The following is a 26024-nucleotide window of genomic DNA, read 5'->3' on the forward strand; positions in this document are numbered from 1 at the left end:
CATATTATGAGAAGCCAACAAACAAAGACACCAAGGACAACATAGGGGAAACTACTTGTACTTACTAACTGAATTAAAGAAATGATAAATAAATGGTAATGAAAGGGGATGAAGAAACAACCTGCTGCAGGTGGGGAACAATCCCAAGTCTTTGCATTACACATGCAATGCTTATTGAGCGATGTTTATTGGGCATTACATGTGCAATGCTTATTGAGCATTATGCCACACAAGATGCAGCTGTAAACAGGTGGCCAGCCAAAAACAGCTATCTTGAATGTCTTACATTTTGGATGATGTCAAAGATAGCATTTATGGCCAGGGGGATAAGGCCAGGCTGGCTGCTGTTTCCCATCATTGTGTGCGTCTTGCCAGAAGACGTTTGACCAAAGGCAAAGATGGTCCCTGGAAAGAGCATCAAATGTTTCAGCAAAGCAATGAGTGGGAGAAGGTGGCTCATGCATGCACACTTAAGCAAAGACTTTGCAACATTTTGAGAAGCAGGCACTCAAAGTGAAGGGGAAAGAAACATCCAATTATTAAGAGGTTTCACATGCAAAAACAATATAATCATGAGGCAAACCGTAGTGGGGCACTCCAGATTAATCTTCACCCCCGGGGGTCTCTATTGTGCAGCTAAATCTAAGAACACAAGCTTTTTTTTTTTCATTGCACCCCCATCAAATGCGGCTCGTGTGGCCTCGAGCTCAGCAGCATAACACCATAGCCATTAAGCTACTGCAGCGGGTCTGGAGAGAAATACAGTACAGCCAAAACCCACGATAACAAAATCCCGCAACAATGAAATTCTCGTGACAATCAAACAGTTTCGTATCCCCAGCAAACACCCATAGGATTCAATGCATTTCGAACCTCTCGGCAACGAAATGTCGCTGTATTGCAATCCAGCATCAACGAAGTTTACTGAAACATAACTCTGCATATTACCTACTTGCATAAGGCTAGTAGGCTCGAAAATGTGCTCAAATTCAATTGTTTTGCACTAAAATTACGTAAAATACCACCACATTACTACTGGGAGCACCGCCATTCTCGTTCACAAAAACAACTAAGCGCCAGAAGCGGTCAGTGTGCTGGAAACACGTCATGACCGCCATCTTGTTTGTTGATCACCCGTTTGAAGTGGCACGCGTGTTGCTATCCATGTTGCTACCGACATGTGAAGACGGTTTTTGCAAGCCTACTATAGGCAAGATCGTAGATCGTTGTTCGAAACGTGCACTCAGTTTGCGTTCCCCCCGGCCTATGCCAATCGCGTGAGGCGAAACTGAACACAAACTAAATAAGTACAATTGCTGATCACGGCAGTGCACTGCTTAATGTGTGCCTTGGTGATAAAAATGCAACAAAAACAAGAAAATCCATGTCCCACCCATTTGGAATTGTTTATGGCGCTTGAGGTGGCGGTCGCAGCATATGGAGTGTCACGCATCAGGCCATGATTGAGCGATTGTCCGGGAATATGCATCCCTTGCTTCAAGAACGTTGGTTTTGGTGCCACCCGACAGGCATCGCATGCAGATTCGGCGCCGGCCGTAGATTTGCATGAAATGGCCGTTATCTCGATCGTTTGCCTTCGGGGGCACGAGATACAATCACTTTTGCGCTCAACACTAGACGCGTCGGCGCCTACGTGCAACAGCATGCGCTCGAGAAATGCTGCTGCATGTGCTGTTGCTCCAAGTCCAGTGCCGAGTTACGCAATATCTCGCAAAAGTGACTGCATCTCCGAAAGCAATCTACCAAGAATACTGCGCTACGGCAGTGCTGCCACTGCTTGTACTGTCACAATGGCGCTGCGCACTTTGTACTGTCGGCAATGCGCTTCTATATCCTCAAGCAAAGCTTGCAAAGCAGGCTAACGAAATTTTGACAGCAAAGTTTTGTTCTGCGGTGTGTGCAGAACAAACGGTGTGTGCCAGAACGGTGTGTGCCATTACCTATCAGTGATGTCTCTTTCAGCACCAATGAAATTCTCACGAAAGCGAAGTTTTTTGCATTCCCCGCTGATTTTGCTACTGCGAGGTCAACTATAGAACCTCATTGATGCGTTCCCATTACGCATGTTTTTCCGGAGCCAAGGTTTGCTATCGAGAAGACGAAAAATGACCCAATAGAGTTCTGCTCATTTTTTCTGGTTCATACGTCCCCGGAAAGCACGATTTTTCGGCGCCAATGTTCAGTACATCGTCAAACTGCAATAGTATGACACGTTTTCCAGCTTCAAGATCCCATGTAAACAAGAAAATGTGCAAGCTAAGCGCGAATCTAGTACATAGCTGCTCACCGCTGCAGCTTCACTGCAATACTCGCCTGCCAGTTTCACGTGAAAACACCAGCGCACACTCAGTTTCTCATTTCGGTACCAAAAAAGTCTTCTCCGCGGTCATTGCACGAGGCATTCCCGGCTATCACCGCCAATCCTACTGCGATAAGCATCTTCGGCAAGCTGCTTCACAGAGCACGCTTTTATTAAGCGATAACCAAAATGAGCCGCCGTTCCCTGCTGCAGACTGCAATCATACACGTTTTCTGGCTGCTAGATCCCATGTGCACAAGAAAAGCCGTGAGACACGCGCGATCGAGAACAGTACATAGCCACCCGCCTCACGTGAAAAATGACGACGCACGCCGCATTCCTAGCTATCACCGTCAGACCTATTGCGATAAGCATCTTCACCCATCTGTTTTACAGCGCATGGCGCGTAGTGCCATTGGTAGCATACTGCAAGTTTTTAGAAGGTGATAATCCAAACACGTTGCCATTCCCGGCTGCAGGTGGCACGATGTGGGCATCACGTTTCGCTTCGGCGGCATCCGGCGACACCTACTAGCTCAATTTTGTTTCGGTTGCCTGCCGCCCTCTTAAAACGCCACGCAATAAGAAAACAACAAAACGCGTCTCAGGCCGCCGGAGCACCACCAGCTTAAGCATTACACAAATGTCAAAAATTGAGCCTGCCAATTTTTTTAGTTACTTCAGATCGTACGTTTTCCCAGTTAGTACGCTTTTCTCGTGTTTTTTTCGGAGACGTATTAACGACAGTCTACTGTATAAAGCTAGGCTAAACAACACTGGCAGAATGCACTTAATATTAATACTAACGTTACTCTCACAGCGAGTGGAGGTTTGTCAAATTGGAAAGGACAGAAAAAACAGAGTGGGTCGCGACGCAATTTCGACGTTCCCGCACTAGTTCCATGCGATATCGCACATTTTGACAGTGGTCGCTCGGGGATGGCTAAAGGTTTGCCTATAAGGAAGTGTTGAATTGTATTCCAATGTAAGCAGAGACCCAGTGTGGAGACCTGAACACAGAAATGGGCCAAACATATGAAAACGGTGTGAAATCTGACATGGCACTGACAATGGCATCGCAATTTGTGTGCTAAGATTCAAAAGGGGAAGCTTGGCCTTAATTTTCTCTGTAATCGGTGAATTGGTGCCAAAGAAGTAAGGCTAGAACTTTCAAAGAATGCTCTACCAGACTACACTAATTTAGGGCTGCCGTTGAGTGCCCTTTTTACCCTTTATCTGCCAAAGCAAACTCAAAAAATTTTTTTTTTTAAAGAGGGACATTTTTACTAAAGGCGCTTATTTATTACCAGTTATCTCTAAAAAGTATACCAGGAATGCCGAATGCATTTCACTGGTCACGCTGAAAAAAAGAAAAGTTACAAAATTCATTGTGTATTATTTACGTACTTGTCAAAATTACAAGAAACTACACATATACACGTGTGAAGAAATTGTGGAAAGCTCGCAAGTTTACTTGTCATAGGTAGTTAACGGGTTAAACGACAAGCACAGATAGCCATCGTTCATTCTTGTCCGTGTGTTTTATCGTGTACACTACAGAGGAAACGTAGCAACAAACAAAATGCTCTTCCTTCACACATCAGCAGGTAAGCCATTCTGAAAAATTGGCTGCAAACTGTAGCTGACAGTCATATGCATGGGAATTTCGAAGAACAAGAATTGTGGAGCAAAAAAGGTACAACGAGAAGTTCTATTTTTAAACATTCACTACGGGTTCGGTAGGTGGCTGAATATCAAAAGAAATAAGAAAGGAGCACTCGCTTTTTTGGAAGCAAAAGTTGCACTTGCAAATTCACTGCTTCTACTAGGAGCAAGACCGATATTGATCATGCAGTAGTCCTGTCAAAAAATATCAGGTTCACCCAATAAGGCAAAGCACTAAAGCTAATAGCAAGGTTTATTGCTGTAACAAAGTTCCTCGTACGATGTTCTAACAATATGTGTGAGCAACATGTTGGCATGAAACAACACGCAAGGCAGCTGATGCTGCGCCACAGAAACAGTACTCTGGCAGCTACCACACATCTCAGAAAGTTCGCGCAATGAGGAGCAGAGCCAGCGGTGTTGCAGAGCATCTGATGCACGAGCCGAGACCAAAGGAAAATCACTGGTGTTTGTAGCTTGAAGTACAGGCGGAAAGTTTTCATTTTTCGGGGAGGGGCGGGGGCTTGATCAGCTATCCGACCCCCCCCCCCTCATGAATGTGTGTTTATATATATATATATGTATATATATATATATATATATATATATATATATATATATATATATATATATATATATTACACATGCACACACACACACACATGCGAACCTGTTACAACCATCGCAATTGCGATTTTTTTTTTACATGTACTGTTGATTTGTCACGAGTGCAAGCCCCTTACAGCAACAATGTGTCTTGGCAGTGGACAAGCACGTAGGGGGCTTCATATGCCATGTGCATATTTAAGCTCAGTGCCTTACCGTTTCATGTACTCTCTGACGAAGTCCGGACTCCGGCCGAAATGTAGGAAATAAAGCCTCGTTTTTTCGTATGTGCGTCCTCAACTTACAAATGCCTGCTCAACTACCAGATGCTGGCAGACTCTCACTTCATGTACCATATTCCTTCACCCAATACCAGTTGCAATTGAAGAAACTTTGTATGACCTCGAAGAACTGTTCCCTGAAGTGACGGTGTTATATGACTATTTACAAGACTTCGTAGTAAGAGACAGTTCACTTTCACAGCCCAAGTCTTCGCCAGACGCCAAGCATCTGGCGTCTCTTGGTGGCGTAATCTTCCTTCGTGGAATTGTCATATACTTCGCCATCACTACTAATACTGCTCTTTCGGGAGAAACTGCAGCCTCTCTCTCTCTCTCTTTTGTTTTACTGTGAGTGCGAGTATAAGGGCTGCTGCGCATGACTGCTGTTGATTCTGATTTGGAGTGAATGCGGCTTGGCTTTATTTCGGTGATTTAGTGAATTATAAAGGGTGTCCCTACTATCATGCAGAAAGTATTCAAAAAAAGAGCAATTGCGTTACTCGAGGAACACCTAGTGCATATAGTTTCCAGAACAGCGGAGTAGCCGCCACGAATGTTTTGTTAATGAGGTTTAATTAGGTTTTTGCAATTAACTTGAGAATTAATGTTTTAATTATGAAAGTGTCAATGAGGCATTTGCAGGCACAGCCAAGGGACATCTAACTGTAGTATTTTCAGCACCATACTAATTGCGTACTATTTTTTCCCGAGTGGTAAAGGAACCCCACGATCATAAAAAATACCATGCGACTGTGCGCCCACCTGCATCATAAAGCAGCGCCCTCAAATAAGCTGACTGAACGCAACTGCTTTGCCTGTCTTAAACCTGAAGAAAGAGACAGTGCATCACCTTGATAATGATACGGAAGGAACACCAACAGCAGGTTTCACGGCTTCGCAGCTATTCCTTCCTCTAATTTCTATGTCACACTCATTATCCGTACCTCAAGGCCGACTGATCACATTGACAACAAAAGCCCCTTGATAATGTGGCCAAAGCGCCGCTCTGAGTACGCACGAAGTGCAGAAAGCAATGTAATAGGCATAGAATGCTTAAAAATCCTGGCTCTGCTCACACCACATCAAGAGAGTGCACACGCAGGTACATTTCGCCCCAGAAACGTGCTTCGGACCAAAACCAAATTAAAGCAACGGTTCTTGATTTCATGTGAATGTATAACCGCGGCAAAAACTAGCTCGTGGCAAAAAATAAAAGCGTTCCTCTTCACTTGAGCATTAGAACTTAGAGGGCTTGTTCGAACAGGTGTCCTTCTGCAGCTAAGCAGTACTGAGTTCACTTTGTCACAACTTCAGTGGCGTTCTTGATCACCAACGCTCGAATTTTACAGCAGACATCCATTATCCTTGTCTTGAGCTAATCTGACGTCTGTCTCGATCATGTAAGCACGATCTTTCACATAACCCAAAAAAAAGAAATCGAGAGGAGAAAGCTCAGGTGACTTGGTCAGTCAATCTACAGGCCCATGCCTTCTCATCTAATGCGCATGAAAAGTCGCATCCAGCCAGTTTCGTGCTTGGCTGCTGTTGTATGCTCACACCCCATTTCGTGGATACCACAGCAGTGGAAGACACGACAGCAAAACTTCACTGAGAAACTCATCCACTACTCCTTCAAGGACTTTGTCCACGTTATGCTGTCCAGTCAGTGTGCGATTGAAGAAGGTGGGACCAATTATTGCGCCATAGTAAATTCTGCAACACACACTGAACACCGATTGGTACAGGTGCTGAGTACGCTTCACCCAGTGTGGATTGGAGCCACTCCGAAAGTGTGCATTATGCAAACTTACCTGGGCATTTCTGCAAAGACTGGCTTCATCTGTGCACATGATGTTGCTCACAAAGTCTGGCAACTCATCGGCTTTTGTGAGGACCCATTTCAAGAAATCTAGACGATTCAGCAGGTTGAGTACCTTCCAAGCATTGGTGCTAGCTAAGGTGGTACGAGTGAAAGGCCAAGTTATCTAGAATCCTCCAAACTGATGACTTGTAAATTGGTACCTGGGCAGCCATGTCCCGTAAGCTAGCATGAGGGTTTGAGGCCATAAATGCCAGAACATCCGTGCATAGGTTAGGACTCAAAGATAGGGTCCTCTGTGGCTGTTTCTGGAAGCTGCTGTTTTGTCTCTGGCTTTCATAATTTCTGATAATAGTCTATATGTTTGGTATACCGCCACACTTCCATGACTGATATATATTTGCGACCTTCCTCTTGTTGCCATTTGCAGCTCCCAAGGCAAGGATAATGTTTTCCTTCTGCTCATTAGAGAAAGACATGGTGACTGGGATGAAACAAAATGCACTTTTAAATCTTTACACTCACATTATCAATTCGTTTTTGTGGTGATAGGCATTGTGGAAAAAAAAAAGAAGAAGACCCATCCGTGCACTTTATCTACGCTACGACAACAGCTATCACAGTTTGTTTCCAACACCAAACGCGACATGTTACTTCGGCCAGGGTGCAACATATGAGGCACTAGCTAGATCACAATGTTTTTCTTTATTTCCTTTATTTGTTCTGGCCAACTCGGAGGGAGCCTGTTCGAGGGCACTGCTTTATTATGCGGGTGGGGGGCACAGCCACATGGTATTTTTCATATTTTGCAGGGTTTATCTACCAGTAGGAAAAAATTAGTACATTAGTAAGTCACTGAAAATACCGCAGTTAGATGTCCCTTGGCTGTGCCTACATATGCCTCATCGACACTTCTATAATTAGGATAGTACCTCTCAAGTTAGATAATTATTTAAGATTACCTAAATAAATCTTAGTAACGAAAAAATTACTGGTGTCTACTACACTCTACTGGAAACAATATGCACTAGGTTTTGATGGAGTAATGCAATTGCACTTTTTTTCAATGTTGGTGCATCATAGTTAATTGGGGCACCCTGTATATATTTATGACCTCTGCATGCAAGTGACAATGTTTCCATCCTTAATAAATGTTGTAGCTTATTAGAAGAGTTTCTCCTTTCTTTTTTCATGGGTCATTAGAATTGCCTACTGGAAAGAGAAGCAATACTGAAACACATATCTTTCACGTGCATTTCATACACCATGGATAAGATGCACCGCCGAAGGGGTCACTAAAGTTTGCAGGTTTTCTGCAGAGTCAAAAAAGCATGCAAAGCAATCTGAAAGGAGGCGAACACACAGCAGCATATTCATTCTCTAGGCAAAGGCTATCCGTACCTTTAGAAATAATTGTTAATTGCCTACTTCCTCATCTCGCAAAAATATAATAAACTTTGTCCTGTGTATATATTTAAATATATTGTATATGTGCATGGTGTTTACAGTGGAAATTTAAAACAATGTTGAAGTGAGAAAATACGGATGAGCCAGCCGAGGCTGATGCTTTTAATGTGCTTGTTATCCTATTGTCAGGGCTTGAATAAAGTGAAAGTATTAATTAGAAACCGTGCACGTTCGTGCAAATAATGATGCAGTAAGCTATTAGCCCCAATAAAATATTAGGTGAAAAGGTAGAGGCAAGTCAAAAGAAACATCAAATGATGTGGGTTACAAAACTCCAGCAGTGGGGGGGGGGGGTGAACTTCCACAGCGCGGGGGGGGAGGGGGGTCTCAGCCCCCCTTCGGCCCTCTGGAAAACTCTGGAGGGGGCTTGAGCCCCGGAGCCTCCCCATAGTCGGCATTCATGTCTTGAAGTTTACTGTACCTTCCACTCAGAGCACTGTATGCACGTAGCTGCACAGCAGGAAAACTGGTGTGTGTAGAATGTTCATGCCAGCAACAGAAGGCGGAACCTGGCTCCGGAGCAGAGAATAATGGTGGTCCATGTGGCTTCATCATTTCTGTAGCCAAATGCACTCCACCCTGTCAAGCTTCCATGGTAGCGGAAGCATGAGTGCATGAATGCAGCACAAATGCACATCAAGTGTCCGTAGAATTGCTATCGCAATAAAATGTCATTGACGCCAATGCATCACTGATCATATTATAAGCAGAAATGAAGATGGTGGTAAGTGCACAATAAGGTTTGAGGGGGTGGTCAAGCTATTTAAGAGTACCTTACGACTCTTGCCACTTGTCACCTAGGACATGTGGACAGCAGTTGCAGAAGTGGCCTAATTGCTTTCACAAACTGTCCTCTGTTCTCCTTTCTTTCATTATCTCCAGCTGTCCTTTAACAACAGCAGCTGTGTTTGTCACCCTTCGCAGCAATTCTGTTCACTTTCTGTCCATGTCCCAAAACTTCCTGCCACTTTTGCACATTGGCTGCTAAACTAAAGGTAAATAAGAAATCTTGCACAACCGTCGCCCTACATCAATGCATGATTGAAGCATTCATAAACCAGCACTAAGGTGAACTTGAGCAGTACAGGCAGCTGTTCAAGGTGTATGATGTCAAATTGCTGAACATGTCACACATTTACATTTCTTTAGTGCACATACTTGCCGAATACCCCTGTCACACGGCAAATCTAATGTCATTTACAACAAATTACATTAATCAAAAATGACATTTACAAACGTTTCACATTTATAAATGACATGACAAATGACAATGACATTTACACATTCGTTTTAGAACTGAATGTGTATCCTCGACACCTTGAGCCTACCGGTCAGTTTCGCAAACAGTATGCGTTTCTTTTTTGTTTAAAAAATAACTATTGTTTTATTGATTTTATTAACTAATTATTACTTTAACAACATTGAAGTGCATCACAGTGCATAATTACAGAAAGCTACTCTCAATCCAGCGAATAGACAGCCTTTAGGTTTCGCTGGGGCAGTCATGTTGGTTCACCCTGGAGCATTGGCCGCGGTCACTTTGGTTGACTTGACGTAAATGCATGCACATAAGTCGCGAAATGTTGAAGCCGACATCCACCACCTGCTGTGGGTTTGCCCTGCACTGAAACCGACGACGCTCCGGCACCTCGCAGCAGCGGGACTCTCGCCGCATAATCTGAGCCATTACACTGCTTGGACGCAGGGACCACATTATCGATCCCTCTTGGACTTCATTAAGTCAGCAAATCTTTTTTCATTCATTTAATCATCCTTATTCACCCCCATCCCATACCCTTGTATGCCCTGAGGCATTTATCGTCGCATTAAAAAAAAAAATGCCTGCACATGTTTTCCTGTGGCACATGCCAAGAATGTGGATATTAGGAGCCTGCATGCACATCAGAATAGCGATGACACGCGACTGCTGTTCTCGTTCCTCTTTAGCAGATGTAGCCTGCACACCCACCATGCTTTTCGCCATGTTGCTTGCCTGATCTTCAGCTTGGCTGGAGTCCACTTCATTGGCAATGTTTATATGTTAGTGATCGAACACTATGATATGCAAGGGACGATCACATATTCGAAGGGAATTTAGCATATTGGAAAATAATTATTGGATAAAGGTGAGTTTGAGGCTATTTTTGAGGCTTTTTTTTACTATCGTCAATGTCATCATTTTCAAATGGCATTAGTTTTCGCCGTGATAATGACATTAACCCCAACAAATGTATTTTGTTGGTAATGACATTAGATTTACCGTGTGATGGGTATAAGTCACCCACTCTATAGCTGCATTTTCTTGAAAACAAACATTCGCTGTTCGCACTACATCGAGAGGCAACACAGCAGGCCTTCTTCAGTATGGCAATATTCACCACATCAAATGAATGACTAGTTGTACAGGCAAACATTGAGAAGTTGCTCTTTTTGCGAGAGCACAACAGCTGTGCTATGCTCTATTCTCATCTCACTAACTCTGTGCAATGGAGGCTATGCATCACATAAGCCAATCAGGAAAAAAAAACTGGCTGCAAGTAGTATAAGAAGAAAAAAGAAAAAAAAAAGGGGGAGGGAAGGGGTCTGCCCGTTGCTCACCTATAATCCTCCCAAGACCTTTCCAGGGAAGTTAAGCACAAACACGAGGACAAGAAAGGAGGCACAGTGGACAAACAGGTGCTTGTGTGTCCACCATGCCTCCTTTCTTTCTGTCCTGGTGTTTCTCTGTACTTGACTTCCCTTCAGTCAAGATGCACCAACAAGCCCGCATCGCTACCATTGTCTCTTCACTTGGACATTATCCCCCACGGCAGCAAAAGACACAGTGGTAAAGCCCTTCTGGTTCCTCCTCATGCTGCAAGAAGCTTACCATTGAAGCCTTGCATAACTGACTCCACAATTGGGTGGCAGTACTTTTGATAAACTTCAAGGTTGGTGCTCTTAGAGTCAAAAACATGGTCTGTGGAGGGAAAACATGGTGAATTAGCGGGGACTGCAAAAACATTTTTGTTCAGTGCTCAAGTTTGAACACTAATATATAGCACGTGGCCATACTGAAATTTCTGAATGTTAATTTCAGTTTGGTTTAGACATACAGTCGATCCCGGATATATCGAATTATTGCCTATATTGAACAGTTGAAAACTCCCCTTGGGAATCCCATGCAAAAGAATAGTGCTATTGTTCGCGTATATAGAACTCCCGTGCACCGGCATATCGATGTATCGAACTTCGTGCTGAGCTGCGCCCCGGCAAGTGCGCTTCTCCCGTCGCATCCTACCCCGCAAGTGCGCATCTCCTCACGAAGCTCTTGCAATGTTCCGCGATATCATGTGCACCACCCCGCACTCTGAGAAGGGGACGTGTGGGTACATGACAAGGAGCACTTGGAGTGCGAGTGCGGAAGTGGGAGGGAGAAACCACGCTGACCCCAAGTTCCCGTTTCCTGTGTTTTGGTTGGCTGACACCGCTGGTGCAGCGAGACGAACGAGGTCAGTGCAGCTTGGGCTTGTGCTAGTGCGGAGACGGGGAGCGGTGCGTCTTTCGATTCACTTTGTTCCTTTTATTCACGAGGCCAATGTGAAGGCTTGAGACTCATGTGGTGCAGTGCGCTTTTCTTTCCGCTTTTGGCACGTGTTCCGGAGCCATGGCCGCGAAAAAACGCAAGAATTTGGATTTTTCAACAAAAGCTGGCGAGAAAAAGTCATCGGTCGCCGCGGTGTTCGAAATGCCTTGCAACACCCTGAGTACGATCCTCAAGAACAAAGCCAATGTTAAGCTGAAGGCAGTGCAGTCCAGTCACCCTGGAGCATGTCGTGTGCGCGTCCCAACCTTTGACAAGGTCGAAAAGACATTGTACTCCTGGTTTTTGGAGACACGTGCCAAGAACATACCTGTTGACGGCCCAATGCTCATGAAGAAGGCCAAATGGTTTGCTGTGGCCTTCGGAGAAGAAAGCTTCACTGGTGGCACTGGTTGGCAGCAGCGATTTAAGCGTCGCTACAGCATCGTGGGAAAGAGCCTTTCGGGCGAAAGCAAAGTGACTAGCACAAGTCACATAGAGAAGTGGTTGTCCAAAGAGTGGCCAAATATTTCTGACAGCTTTTCACCATCACAAATATTCAACACAGATGAGACGGCACTGTTTCGGCAAATGCTGCCAAACAAGACTGCATCTGAAGGGCACTGCATACCACGGTGGAAAGAAGAGCAAAGTGCGCGTATCAATTTTGCTTGTTGCAAATATGGATGGGTCATGCAAACTACGGCCATTTGTTATCGGCAAGAGCAGATCGCCACGCTGCTTTAAGAATGCGAAAGGCCTCTCGGTTCAATACGCGTCCAATAAGAAAGCTTGGATGACACGAGATTTTTTCGTTGAGTGGCTACAGGTGTGGGATGCCGAACTGGAGAAGTCTGGCCGCAAAGTTTGTCTTCTTAATTGTTCGGCCCATCACGTCACTTGTCACTTCGCCCATGCGAAGCCTTCGCCACCCCGAGTAGGGGAGCAGCGGCGACGCCGAGAGACGCGCGCCCGAAGACGTCAACCACGACCTTGTCGCAGTTACCGTGACGACCATGACATCGACTACGGAATTGCATCCGATGGCTCAACAACCCACACTGGCTTTGGGCGATGACGTTATGGATTTTGCCGCCCAAAACCAGGACGATGAATGACTGGCCGGAAATTGCACCATGGCATCCGCACACGCCAACGCACATTTTCCCACCCAAACGGAGACTGACCACGCAGAGGAGGGTTGGCAGATATCCCAATCGCTCAGAGCACGGAAGAAACAGGCAAAGGAGCGGAACTTACGGCAAGGAGGGGACTTCTCCGCGGACAACCAGCCAAAACACCGGGGTCAGTCTACAAGACGCAGGCCCCCACCACTACCCAAGGATGACCTGAAAGTGGTCTTTCGACCTCACCAGGGACTGCCACTGAGGAATGTAACCACCCAAGCGCTTTCCGACGCAATAGTGGAGGCCTGTCAAGGAAAAATCAGGTGGGACCAGTTCATTCTCCGCATCCGGTCGGCCTCCAACATAGCACTAGCGTCCAACCCGGATGCGACCGTCACAATGGCGATGAGCGGCGTCACATCTTTGAAGATCAACGGAAGACCGCACGTAGTCAATGTCTACGTCACGCCAGGCGAAGGAACCAGGAGAGGTTATCCACGGTATAGAGCCGCACGCTCCGTCTGAGACAGTGCTCTCCTTACTTTCTTCGGAGACGTCCTACGAGATACATTTACTACAGAGGAGGTGAGAAGGAGTGCATTCCTTTTTGCAACACGGTCCAATTCTGCCGAGCGTGTGGAGAAGTTGGCCACCCCACCGACGTGTGCCCGCAACCAGATTTGCCCATGTGCCGTACCTGTAGAGTGCGCAACCCAGAAGAAACTCACAACTGTACCCCGACATGTGAAATTTGCTCTGGGGACCATCTTACTGGAAACCACAGTTGCCCAAAACGCCTCAAGCCTGTACGAAACCAAGCAGCGAGAAACCACCCAAGAAATCACACATGCCAGCACCTGGCTGGTTCTTCTCGGAGGACAAAGAATCGGAATGGGTGTGCGGACGAGGTGCGACCAACAGGAGCCGCTCAAGAACCCGCATGCCATCAAGAACCCGCATGCCATCAAGCAACCGCTCGGAGCACAGACAATCAGGGCAGCAGCGCCGAAGGTCCACGTCGAGGCCAAGACCAACCACACAGGAGAACACGAAGGCGAAAGCCCACCTGAGAAGCAAGTCACCCGGGGCATCCCTGACACAGAGCAAGCCACAGGCAAATCAGGTAAGCTGGGCGCAAATCGAATCTCCCACTGCCAAACATACATCGGTTACACCACCAATCACGCAACACCTTGAACACAGAAGGGTAATAGACAAGAACAGACAACTAAAAACAGATTTAGAGGAGGTTAAGTCTAGGGTGGCATGCCTCGAGGCACTACTTTTAAAACAATCGAGCAACATGCCAGACCCAGCGAACGCACCCGTTGTGCAACCCTTAACAACGCAGCAACCACAAACACTGTCGCTAGCCTACCTCGTACAGCAGATGCAGCTTGTCTTTGCCAAACTAGAACAGATGGAACGCACCATTAGCGACCTAAGCCAGACGCAGAACCTTCGCAAGAGAACTAGTGAAAGCCCGAGCTCTCCCACCAGACAACCAAAAAAGTAGGACCAGGTTACGAGAACACCAATCATGGCTAGACAGTAATAGTAAACAGACCGAACAAGTGGAAATATGGCACTGGAATTGCTGCTCACTGCGGAAAAAGCTCGCCAATTTCACAAAATTCATTTAATTGTCTCCAGTCCCTCCCTATGTTATATGCGTACAAGAGGTAGGCAAACACCAAGTAAATCTGAAAGGCTATGTGTGCTACAAGACCCTGGAGTACCCACAAATTGCTACCTTCGCAAAGAAGGACGTGGCACTAAGTATTAGCTATGCAGGGAATGAGCCTATTTAACATCACGTAATCACGGTCTGGCCTTAAAAGCGCTGCCGACCTAAAACAGTAATAATCAATGTTTATAGCCCTCCCAGAGAGACACAGGCCGACTTCGAGAGTATACTAGTGCACTCATTGGGCCTTCTAAAAGGAAAGGACAAACACATTTCTGTAGACTTTAATGCACAGCACTCTAAATGGGGCTATTGCAAAGAAAACCCCAAAGGAACAATGCTAGCGGACCTACCGGAAAGGTACGACCTATACCAGCTTACACAGCCAGATCTCCCCACACGCACTGGTAATAGGGTCTCAAAAGACACGTCACCAGGTCTGACATTCACGAACACCGCAAGCAACACAATGTGGACGAATCTAGGAAAAAATCTTGGCAGCAACCATTTCATTTTGAGTATATCGCTCAGTGCGGCCACGATAAGAAGGGTGATCGGGAAAGCCAAGATCTCGGACTGGGTGAAATTCCGCAAAGGGCTAGACATTCATGGAGACCTGACTGACGTCAGCACACGGACAGCACAAATCAAAAGGACACACGTGAGGGTAACGAAGGAGAGTGAAACAAACACTGAAACTCCAGCGATCGATAAAGACCTACTTCATTTGTGGGATCCCAGCAAACCATTGGAGGAGACAGAAACTTGACCGAAAGCTGAAAACGTGTATAGCCCAGCTAGCACAGCAAGCTAATGAGTATGCACAACGTTTGAGTGACACCAATTGGAGACAGTTTACTGACTCGCTCAAAGGCACCCTGAGTACTAAGCGGACATGGCACGTCTTGCGAAGCATGATGGACCCCGGAGGTACAAAAACAGCGGCGAACAGGACACTCAACACTGTAGAGAACGAGTTTAAAGGGGGACAACATCAAGTTAATAAACACGATCTAAGAGATATATGTGGGGCACAAGCTTACTACAGAGCTGCTACACACGGAATACAAAAGAATAGAGCAACCCGATTTAGACGCACCTATAACCTTGGAAGAAATATACGCGGCAGCCCAATCTTTTCGGAAAAACACGGCTCCAGGAAATGATCAGATTACCAATGCCATGATCCGAAACCTCAGTGATGCAGCCCTAACACAAATCATGAACTTCTTTAATGATAAAATCTGGAGCAAGGGTTGGAGAACTCCCAATAGATTGGAAAGAGTCCAATATCACCCTAATACCCAAGCCGGGTAAATCCAGGGATATCCATAACTTAAGACCGATTTCACTGACATCACGCATAGGAAAGTTGTTTGAAAAAGTGATCTTAACCAGACTGTCCAACTATGTAGAGATGGAAAACCTTCTACCCAGCAACATGTTCGGCTTCAAGCCACACGTATAAGCCCAGGACGTGTTTCTCCTTCTGAAGTACGATGTCCTGCACCCAATCAGAGGCTCGAGTGACAATTTTATACTGGCACTCGATATGAAGAAAGCTTTTCATACAATCTCCCATGACTCGATCATGGAAGGCCTGGAGTCCATAAAACGTGGCCGCCGCATATACGCATACGTTAGGTCCTTCCTGACGCACCGAACCACGACAATTGGTTTGGGATCGACTAGGTCTGACACTTTTGACCTCCCTAACAGAGGCACCCCACAAGGAGCTATACTTTCTCCTATCCTCTTCAATGCGGGCATGCGTAAGCTCGCCATTGAACTACAGCAGGACCCATATTTAGGCGTCGCTATTTACGTGGACGACATAACCCTTTGGACTCGAAGAGGGTTGTACGTGGAAAAATAGGACGCACTCCAGAGAGCAGTGAACAAGATAATGGCTTTCACGGACGGAGCAGGGATGAAATGTTCCCCTGAGAGGACCCAGCTGATCAGAATCGGGGCTGAATACGAGAGAAAAAATGATATTGTACCAATAACGACACATCTGGATGAACGTCCCATTAGGGAGGTGAAAATACTGCGCATTCTGGGAATCTGGGTACAACAGAACGGAGGCACCACGCACACCATCCAAAAGTTGAGAGCAACAGCAAGGAACGTAGCCTGTATGATACGAAGGATATCCAGCAGTAAAGATGGGCTAACTGAAGTAGAAAAGATCAGGCTGGTCCATGCCTTTATAATTAGCAGGGTCACGTACGCACTCCCGTACCAAGTACTAACAAACCAGGAGATGAAACAAGCTAATACAATTATAGGGAAAGCCTTCAAGGCAGTGCTTAGCTTAATCCGATAAAGTTGAGAAACTGGGCATCAACAACACCTGTGAGGAATAGGCGAGCACGGTCCTCATAGCTCAAAGAGCGGCTCTTCTCAACGAAACAGGGACGTGCAGTTCTAGAAAAGCTGGGCTTCACGTCACGACCGCTGTACTGCGACAAGGATACAGTGTTACTGGACAGGGACACGAGATCTCATATTACGGTGGCACCGATACCAAAGAATATGCACCCAACGTACCATGCAGGCAGAAAATGAGCACGAGCTGCAACCTTGCGGAATCGTTTTGGGAAAGGCTCTACCGCGTACTACACAGACGCTAGCAGAGCCAGTAGAGAGAGTCACACACTAGCAGTCACTCAAAAACGTGTCATAACGGCCACAGTCGTAACTCGGTCCAGGTGTGTGGCCGAAGCGGCTGCAATAGCCGTGGCCATTGCAGAAGCGGAACACAGAAACGAATCGGCAGTCATACTCTGCGACTCGCAGACAGCATGTCGCCTGTTTCTCAAAGGGACGGCACCCAAAACGGCATGTATAATTCTGGGACAAACCCTGACAAAATACCACGACATTATTTGGAGTCTGACGCACGAGGGCTTGGAGGGTAACGTTGCGGTGGACCGTATAGCTCGAGGATTCAAGAACCGAGCTGCGGCCGAGCCGAGCGCGGGACTTCTTCCAAGCACTCGTGACGTTCTTCTACAACAGCGGGAGGAACGCAGAGAGTACAGTCATCCACACAAGGTCCTTAAAAGACAGCAGAGTAGGGACTGGCGACGCATTCAAACAAACAGCTTCCCCAACCTGCATCAACTCAGTAAAATAAACCCAACTAGATTTCTCGACGTCTGTCCATGGTGTTCTAACAAACCCCCACTACAACATATCACATGGGAGTGCCTGGAACGGCCTTCACATATTACCAGCCCATACATAACTGCACATCCACTGATGTTAAATAGGCAATGGGAGGCATGGCTTGCGGACGAGGGAAAGGAGAGCCAAGTGACTCTCCTGGACCAAGCCCAGCAAGGCGCTCGCGCCATTGGAGCCCTGGACTAAAGGCCCAACCACGCTCGCCTACTTTTCTTTTTGAAAAATAAAGTTTTTCTTTCCTTCCTTCTGCTGCCAAACAAAATGGCAAAACTTCAGCCTCTTGGCCAAGGCAGTGTGAAAGCGTTTAAGGTTGGGTACAGACGACGACTGGTGCAGAGGCTCCTAATCAACCTTCGTTTAGTTATCGAACTCGAGGTGGACCTCCTCGGAGCCATTCTAATGCTGGCTGGTGCTTGGAACGATGTGAAGAAAAGCACAATTGTGAACTGCTTCCGCAAAGCAGGTTTTGTGGTAGCTGCAGTTGACTGATGTCTTGACAGTGAAGACTATGACGCTGGATGCCTGGACAGCGAATTTCGCAAATTCTCGGCATTCCCAGGCACCATCCCAGGCGGCGTTACAGCATGAGATTTCGTCAGCGCTGACGACGGCATGCAAGCTGTAGCGGATTGCGCTGATGAAGAGATTGTGGCTGACATCATGGGTGACGAGGACGCAGACTCGAGCAGCGGCAAAGGTTCGGACGAAGAGGACCAACCACCATGCAGTGCAGCTGAACTTGCATCAGCTTTCAGCATCATTCGCCGCTGTTGTGGCACAATGGAAGGAGCTGGCCTTTCTCATTTGGACACTGTCAACAAGCTTGAGGACAGCTTAATGAACTTGATGGTGCACAAGAAAAAGCAAGCAAAGGTCAAAGATTTTTCTCTTCCGAAATGAAGTGCTCTGGTCATCGCTCTGTTTTTTTTACGTGCCTTGGAGGCACAGATCGGGAAGTTCCTGTTAGGCACGACATCGGGAAACTGCCTTGAGATATGTGGAGTTGTTAGAGACGCTTTTGACATGCATATATTATATTTCGAATTATCTATATATCAAACTATTTCACGATCCCCTTCGAGTTCGATATATCCGGGATCGACTGTACAATGTCAGGGATGAATAAACTAAAGGCAGATGCACTTCATCTGAGAAAGGCCCCACCACCCAGTGACATTTGTGTCAAATTACACGACTTGTATAATCCCTCAACCAACTTTTCAACAAGGCAAGCATACTATTAAGGCCCTTCTATATAAATCAAAGCATAATAAGAGTGAAGTTAATGTTTATGAAATCTGTAACTGCTTATACAAATACAAATACCTTTATTTCAACATCAGGGATGTTAGGGGTGCACCCAAAAAGCCTATGACTGGCTTGACAGAGGGGCGCACCCCCGTACATAAAAACCGGCACCAACAGAACACGGACAGAACAATAGTAATAAAAAAGACTACAGTGCAAAGGTAAACATCATATTCAATAAATATTAGTGAACATCTTCTTGCAATAACAAATAAATGAAGGCGGCAGAATTAACACGAAACGCTCAGGAACACTAAGAATGCAAAACGAAGAATAACAATAAGAGAAGAAAAAAAGAGGAAGGAGGTGCGCAGTAAAAAACACCCGTATCGTAAGGTTTTCAGTGCTCATTGCGCCGATTAAGAAGAGTTGGTATTATATGTTGGAGCATTTGACGACCGTAATTAGTACGAAAGGATGGCACATGCCAGACGCCGTTGTTACGTGTTGTGTAGTAATTAGCTTTGGGCCGTAAGTTAGCTGTGTCATCAAAGAATGTGTCATGATTTTTCCGTTTTCTTTCATATCGTTTACTTAGCAATAAATTATATAGGTCATTAATTGGTGTTACTTTTAATGATGCGAAAAGAGGTTGAGTGTGAGCAGTAAACGGGGCATTCACAATAATACGAATGACGTTTTTTTGTATTTTCTGCAACCTATATGTATTTGACCATGTTGTTGTAACCCACACAAGATGACAATATGAAAGGTTAGATAAAAATAGTGCATTATAAACTAAAAGTCACACTCAGAGGTAGTAGAGAGCGGACTCTGTATAACATGCCTGTGCATTTTGCAAGTTTTTTAACCAGATTGTCGATGTGTATGTCCCATGAAAGATTGCACTGCAGTGTCACACCCACTTTACTGACTCCGCTATTTCAATGCTTTGAAAACCAAGCGTTAGTGTAGGTAAGTGTTCTAGTGGTTTGTTCTTAGGTCTAAAAAGTACAGCTTTAGTTTTGGTAGCATTAATTTTCAATAAAGATTTAGTACTCCATTCGACCAATTTGCGCAGAGTTTCATTAGCGTTTAATGTCAAATCATTACGTGTTTTAGCCCTAAAAAGTATGCTGACATCATCTGCATACATTATACATTTAGCGCTGTTGTCAATATTCACAATGTCGTTGATATAGATGTTAAAGAGTGTAGGTCCGAGAATACTGCCTTGCGGCACCCCAGAATGAATGGATCTAAAGTGCGATGAAGAATTGTTAATTACAACCCGTTGCTGGCGGTGCTCTAAATATGTTATTAAAAGCTGAAGGAATGTGCCGCGAAATCCATAGTGTTCAAGTTTAAGGAATAATAGGTTGTGATTTATGGAGTCGAATGCTTTGGAAAAATCCACGAAAACCCCGAGAGTTAGTTCTTTTCCTTCAAATGACTCTAATATAATGTCCTTCATGGTTAATAATGCTGTTCCTGTTGATTTTCCTGCGACAAAACCAAACTGGGAGGCTGATATGACTTTGTGCTTGTTAATAAAGCTTGTAATGCGCACTAGTAAAAGCTTTTCAAAACATTTCGAAAAAACTGGCAAGATCGATATAGGTCGGTAGTTGGAGAAATGATTTTCGTCTCCTCCTTTAAATATTATGGTAATCTTGGCAACCTGAAGCTTTTTCGGGAATGTTCCTGAGGAAAATGCCAAGTTTATTATGTATTCTAATATCGGTGCAAGTATGTGCGATGTGTACTTCGCTGGCAATATTTGGAGGTCGTCAATATCTTTACTTTTACTGGTTTTCAGTGATTGTAGGACCGACAGAACTTCGTTAGTTGTAACAGGGGTTAAAAAAGCGGTTTCGCTAACCTTTTGACTCATGCTGCTTAGGTATTGGTTGGGCTGCGTGCCGTCTGCGATGGACATGAAGAAATCATTGAAAGCATCTGCTAGTTGAGAACCGGATAAGTGAGTGCCATGTGTGACTATTTCATCTACTACAGTCTTCTTTTTTAAGTTGAGCAAATTATTGAGCCTCCCCCAAACAATATCGGAGTGCTTTATTGCTTATTGCATGCTTATTGTGCAGACCAAATCATATTTGCCTTGTGCTGGTGAGCAGTGGGCTTTGCATACACATGCAGAGTGCCACGAGCATGCATATGGTGTGCATGTGCTACTTTGTCAATTACCAGGTATGCATGCCTTGATGCTGGCAAGAAGTGGTAATGATCGAGTGATTGCCCCTTTCTCGGCTGTGATTCAGATAACATAGTGCCAAAACAGCTCTCGGCGCTTGACCCACCCGTTTGACCACTTCACACAAGTGTCATCACTTATGTGCAGCAATCAGTGTAGGTTAGCCAAACTTCGCGACTCAATGCCTACTGTAAAAATGGAAAAATACAGCACTACAGAAGTTGAAGTGCCAGAGCAGTAAAATATTGAAATATACAAACCGAATGTGTGGAGTGAGTTAGTTTTTCCAGATTCCATATATACGGTGTCGCCGTGTGCCTTCCAGATGGCCTTTTCGCCCCTGTTTATCTCCCTAAAGAAGAAAAAAGTACTGGTAAGACAGGGTAAAAAAACTTGTTACTACACAGACCAGAATATTTTTATTGCCGCACCCACATTTAGAGCAAGCATACATAATCCTGACCTCAGTCACCATCTGTCAGTGTGGCCGGTGCAGTGACTGAGGGCTGCACATGTAACAAGTACCTGGCTGAGCGCCAACCCTCTCACTCATGCACCAGTTTCCAGTCCCCAGAAAAAGATGGCTGCAACCTACAAGCGCCGAAAATTATGGTCTACATTGCATTTCATTTCAAGAAAGCATTTATGATCAAAATAAAAACCACAACCCCAATGGAAAAAGAATCGCATGCTTGCAGAAAAGCCAAGATGAAGTGACTTGCACAGATGCCATCGCCACTCATAATTGATAGGGCTTCACATTCCACAGTCACACATCCTACGAATAACTGAGGCTTGATGTCCCAAAGGTGCACATGTGGTCTATGAGGGACACTGTAGTAGACGGTGTTCTTGGACATGCACCTGTGCCTAGCCTTTTGTGTGACAGTGTACAGGCATCCCAGAAAGTAAACGGAACACATAAGTGTCGGCCAAACCGAAGGTTTGTTCAATTTGCCTACATCATTTTAGCCAGTTCACTATGTGCTGCATCCAGCCATTCGCGTTCAGCAATGGCACCCTCTGAACCGTGCCGTTCGTTTCCTAAGGCTCAGCACAAATGTAGTACTGGTTCACAATTTTTCTGCACTTTCCCTACTGATGGTGCCAACATGCAAGTGCAAAGCAGCAGCGCAGCCAACGACACAGCACCCCGACATATGCATGATTGAAACACCGCTTACACACACCTACTGCGTATATACAACACCGGATGTGTCGTTTACATGCTTAAATTTTCATGCATGTGTACACTATTCAGCTGTCCAGGCTGATCAAACCAACATTGTTCCAGATTAAGCAACGTGCCCCAATCAATATGTCAAGACTGGTAGCTTACATTGATGTCTATTGCCCTGTAATGCCGAGGGAAAAATAAGATCTTCTGCATGTTTACCAAAGACAGAAGTTCAGTTCAAGATATGTCCTAGGGTGTAAGTTGCTTATCTGTAGCACAGGAATGGCTTTTTTCTGCTGTTTTTAAGACCAAACGCCTAAGAAGCAAACCATACTTGCAGTTTGGAATCAGTAATATTTTTACCATGCCTCTCAAACTAACATGGACGATGCAGATTATGCCGAATAACCGCATCTGCAGCTCACCACTCATTTCACTTGCCGTGTTATGCCTGCATTGCTGAACTCGAGCCGCGCAACTTTTGGACTTCTTGTACCCTGCCATGAAATGCTTCACAGTGGTGCATGCGAATCAAACGGACCTTGCATCACAATGCACTAGCGGCGGCAGCATGTACTACTTGCCATGCACAAGATAAATCTTCCATGACTATGTGATACGCTTTTGACAACTGCCTCATTGACAGCTCAAACAAAGGAGCACTTCTTTTAACGGCCGATGCTAGGGGAGATTCTGCACTTGCAGTAGTCATTTGTCGGCGGCAAACAGCTCTTTCCAGAAGCAATTGCTTCCTGCATATGTGGCAAGTCTCCTTGGCCCAGCTTTGTTTCTTGAGATGAGAAGTGCTTTCAAGATTTTTTGTAGAAACTTTTAGTATGTGAAGAAGCCAATGTGAACACTCACACAGTTGCTCATGCAGCCTAAGGACTGACCATCCACAGAGAAATGCCAGGGGATTGTTTTAGAAGGGTCTTGTTCAAATTGCCCCACCACTTACATTGATGAAAACAATAGCTTTTCTTACAGAATCCACCAGAACAAGAACGACATACGAAAGCTCAATGCCTAGCACAGCGCTCTCCCTGAACGCTGCGAGATGCATGACCATGCGATTGATTTGGAAGCCACCTCTGTGGTCGAAGCCAAAGCCAACACGACAAGACACCTCCTTGAGTCGTGGCACATTCAAAATACTCGCAGCAACATCCATCGGTCATTGAGTACACTTCACCTTGTGCATGCTCAAGGCGCCTGCGGCGCTACAGAGAGGAGGAATTGGCAACACAAAGACAGGAGCTTAAAACTTTCTTCGGTCGCTTCACTCACCCCCTAAAGAAGGGACCGCACCAATCCCAAAATGTTTGAACATTTTGAACCTTTGGCTGGAGCAGTTTTTTCCTCTATGTCCCACCCAGCGAGACTGATCTCCGTTGAAAATATTTACTTTTAGGTTTTTGAATAAAAAGTGTTAACTGATCGCACATAGTGGGAGTCTATCATTCTTTGAAATCAACTTAATGCAGCACCACCACCATAATGTTCCCGCTCACAGCGAGATGACGGCGATTGTTAACAAGAGCAATTTTCGCATGCCTCAAGAAACGAAGCTCAGGCAGCGACGCATACTGCACGTGCAGGAAGCAAATGCTTCTGGCAAGAGCTGCTCACAGTTGATAAACGGTTGCTGTAGGCGCAAGAAGCTTCCCTAGCACCTGCGGTTACAAAAAACACTTGTTTGCCTGAGCAGTTGATAAAGCAGTGGTCAAAAGTGTGTCACACTGCCACCACAAATTTTTTTTTTTTTCATGCGTACTCTGTAGTACGTGCTGCCACCGTTGATGCACGGAGATGCAATTTGGCCCAGTAATGTTCAGTGAAGGTAATTTTCCCCTTTTCAGGGAATTGCTGCCCACAATTTTGGAGGAAAGGGAAATCATTGCGACATTCCGGGAAAGTTACGATTCATGGAGTAAACACTGAAATTATGCTAGTGAACAAGACATCGTGAAGTCTATTTACAGCACATCAATGTCAGTGGACGGGATCAACTAAGAATCAGTCAGTTTCAAGTTCTTATACTCCATTATTGAAAAGCTCCCATGATAGTTGGTACAAGGCATGAAGTGCAGACTGCTGCGTCAATATTTCCTTGGTTAAACAAGTGAGAATCACTTTAAAGCTGGATAACAAATTTTGCACTATGTGGCAGAAATGCCCAGAATTGAACAGTAAACATTAGAAAGTGAATGTTTGTTTTACACGTTATACACGGAAGTGACAAATAAACCTTGCAAGGCCACTCAACGCAACTTTCATCTAACAACCACGTTTGCCAAGGAACTTTTTTTTCAGGGAAATTTATGGGAATATTTTTTCTAATCATGTGAGTAGAAGTGCTGTGGAATAGATAACTTTCATTTCTACGAATGGGAATTTTTCTGAGAGGTGCGGAATATCACGGGTTCGGCCTTCACTCGCGTGCTCCATTTACTTTCTGAGGTACCTGTACACGCTAGTGCACCTGTTTCTGCCACTTCCGTTTAACGATGGCTGGAAAAAAGAAAAGAAAAAGAAAAGCATCGAGCTGGAGCCGGATGGGACTTCCTGCATATTAAATGCCGCTCTATTTCACTTTGAGTGTGCAGAGCGTCGTCACGCATATACGGCCACTTTAGTGAAAGCGCTACCATGTTAGATGGGGTGTTCGACATGTTGTCGGCGATACTAAATCAATGGCTTTGCCTTCTCGTAATACTGGGTGGATTGTGGGGTTATGCACTACATAAACTGCTATTAAACACTTTCTGCAGCTTCACGCCTGAAGTGGAACGCGTTATTTGTTTCGATGCACGTGATTAGCTGGTGGCCAGGTCATTTGCGCATCCGTTGAGTTTTAAAGCAAGCTGACAGTTAACTGTAGCAAAAAAAGAAAACGAGAGAAGGGCAACGGGAAGTGCATGTTCAGCAGAATAAAAGGTTGTGTTGTTCCCAATGCCACAGTTAGGCCCCAGCAACAGAGCGATGAAATAACAGCGTCTATTGTAAGAGCAACAATCCTGCCGAACGCGCATTCTTATCACCACATCGTAGCTACTCCATTGTTGATTGTTCTGCTGTGAATCAGATGCAGCTGCACTGTTTATATGGTAGGACGTATGAAATTTGACACACGAAATGCTAGACGCAACGACGCCTCGCACTACAAGCAGTTAGTGTGAAACAGTGATAACCGCATAACGTAACTCCAACTCACCTTTCAATAACAGGCCTCAGCCTGACAGCAACCTTGATGGTCGACATGTTAGTTGCTTGGGCTGCTTCGAAAAAGGTTCGAAATGCTTCTTCGAATGCGCGGCGCGTGCCATGCGCGAGCGGTAACGTGACGTCACAGCTGCGCCGAGGAAAGCAATCATTTTCACTTGTTTTGTTAAATATATAAGCTAAATAAATCGAATACCTGCATCTTGAGCAAGCAAGTAATTATTTTTTTAAATTATTTTTACGCTAGCGTTACAGCGTCTGTTGCTTTTCTATTATTGGGTCTAATTCAGGGGCGCTATTCTGGACACGCATGGCGGCTGCACGGCCGCCATTATCCGCCATGTTTACTCTCTGATTGGCTGTCGAAAGGTCACGTGTTTTGAAATTTGTGCCGGGAAGCGGAAGTATTGCAAAATGCAATTTTGCGTTTTCATCAAGA

At 45.3% G+C, this 26024-nt stretch overlaps 1 protein-coding gene across 2 annotated transcripts in view; it reads right to left on the reverse strand.

Moving 5' to 3' along the window:
* The window catches only part of LOC139051243 (uncharacterized), a 138090-nt gene extending 112356 nt beyond the window's left edge, over positions 1 to 25734 (reverse strand). Inside the window, exons 1-5 of one of the 2 annotated variants that reach the window (XM_070528233.1) lie at positions 25578 to 25624; positions 21447 to 21538; positions 20857 to 20900; positions 11028 to 11117; positions 287 to 405 (exon numbers count right to left, since the gene is read on the reverse strand). In XM_070528233.1, coding sequence (XP_070384334.1) covers positions 287 to 405; positions 11028 to 11043 — 135 coding nt within the window. In that variant the 5' untranslated portion in view covers positions 11044 to 11117; positions 20857 to 20900; positions 21447 to 21538; positions 25578 to 25624. Of the gene's footprint in view, positions 1 to 286; positions 406 to 11027; positions 11118 to 20856; positions 20901 to 21446; positions 21539 to 25577 lie in introns of both variants that reach the window. The other variant, XM_070528232.1, reaches the window with a different exon arrangement.
* Between the last annotated feature and the right edge of the window lie 290 nt (positions 25735 to 26024).

This window comes from Dermacentor albipictus, unplaced genomic scaffold (genome assembly GCF_038994185.2).
Source record: "Dermacentor albipictus isolate Rhodes 1998 colony unplaced genomic scaffold, USDA_Dalb.pri_finalv2 scaffold_11, whole genome shotgun sequence".
NCBI lineage: Eukaryota > Metazoa > Arthropoda > Arachnida > Ixodida > Ixodidae > Dermacentor > Dermacentor albipictus.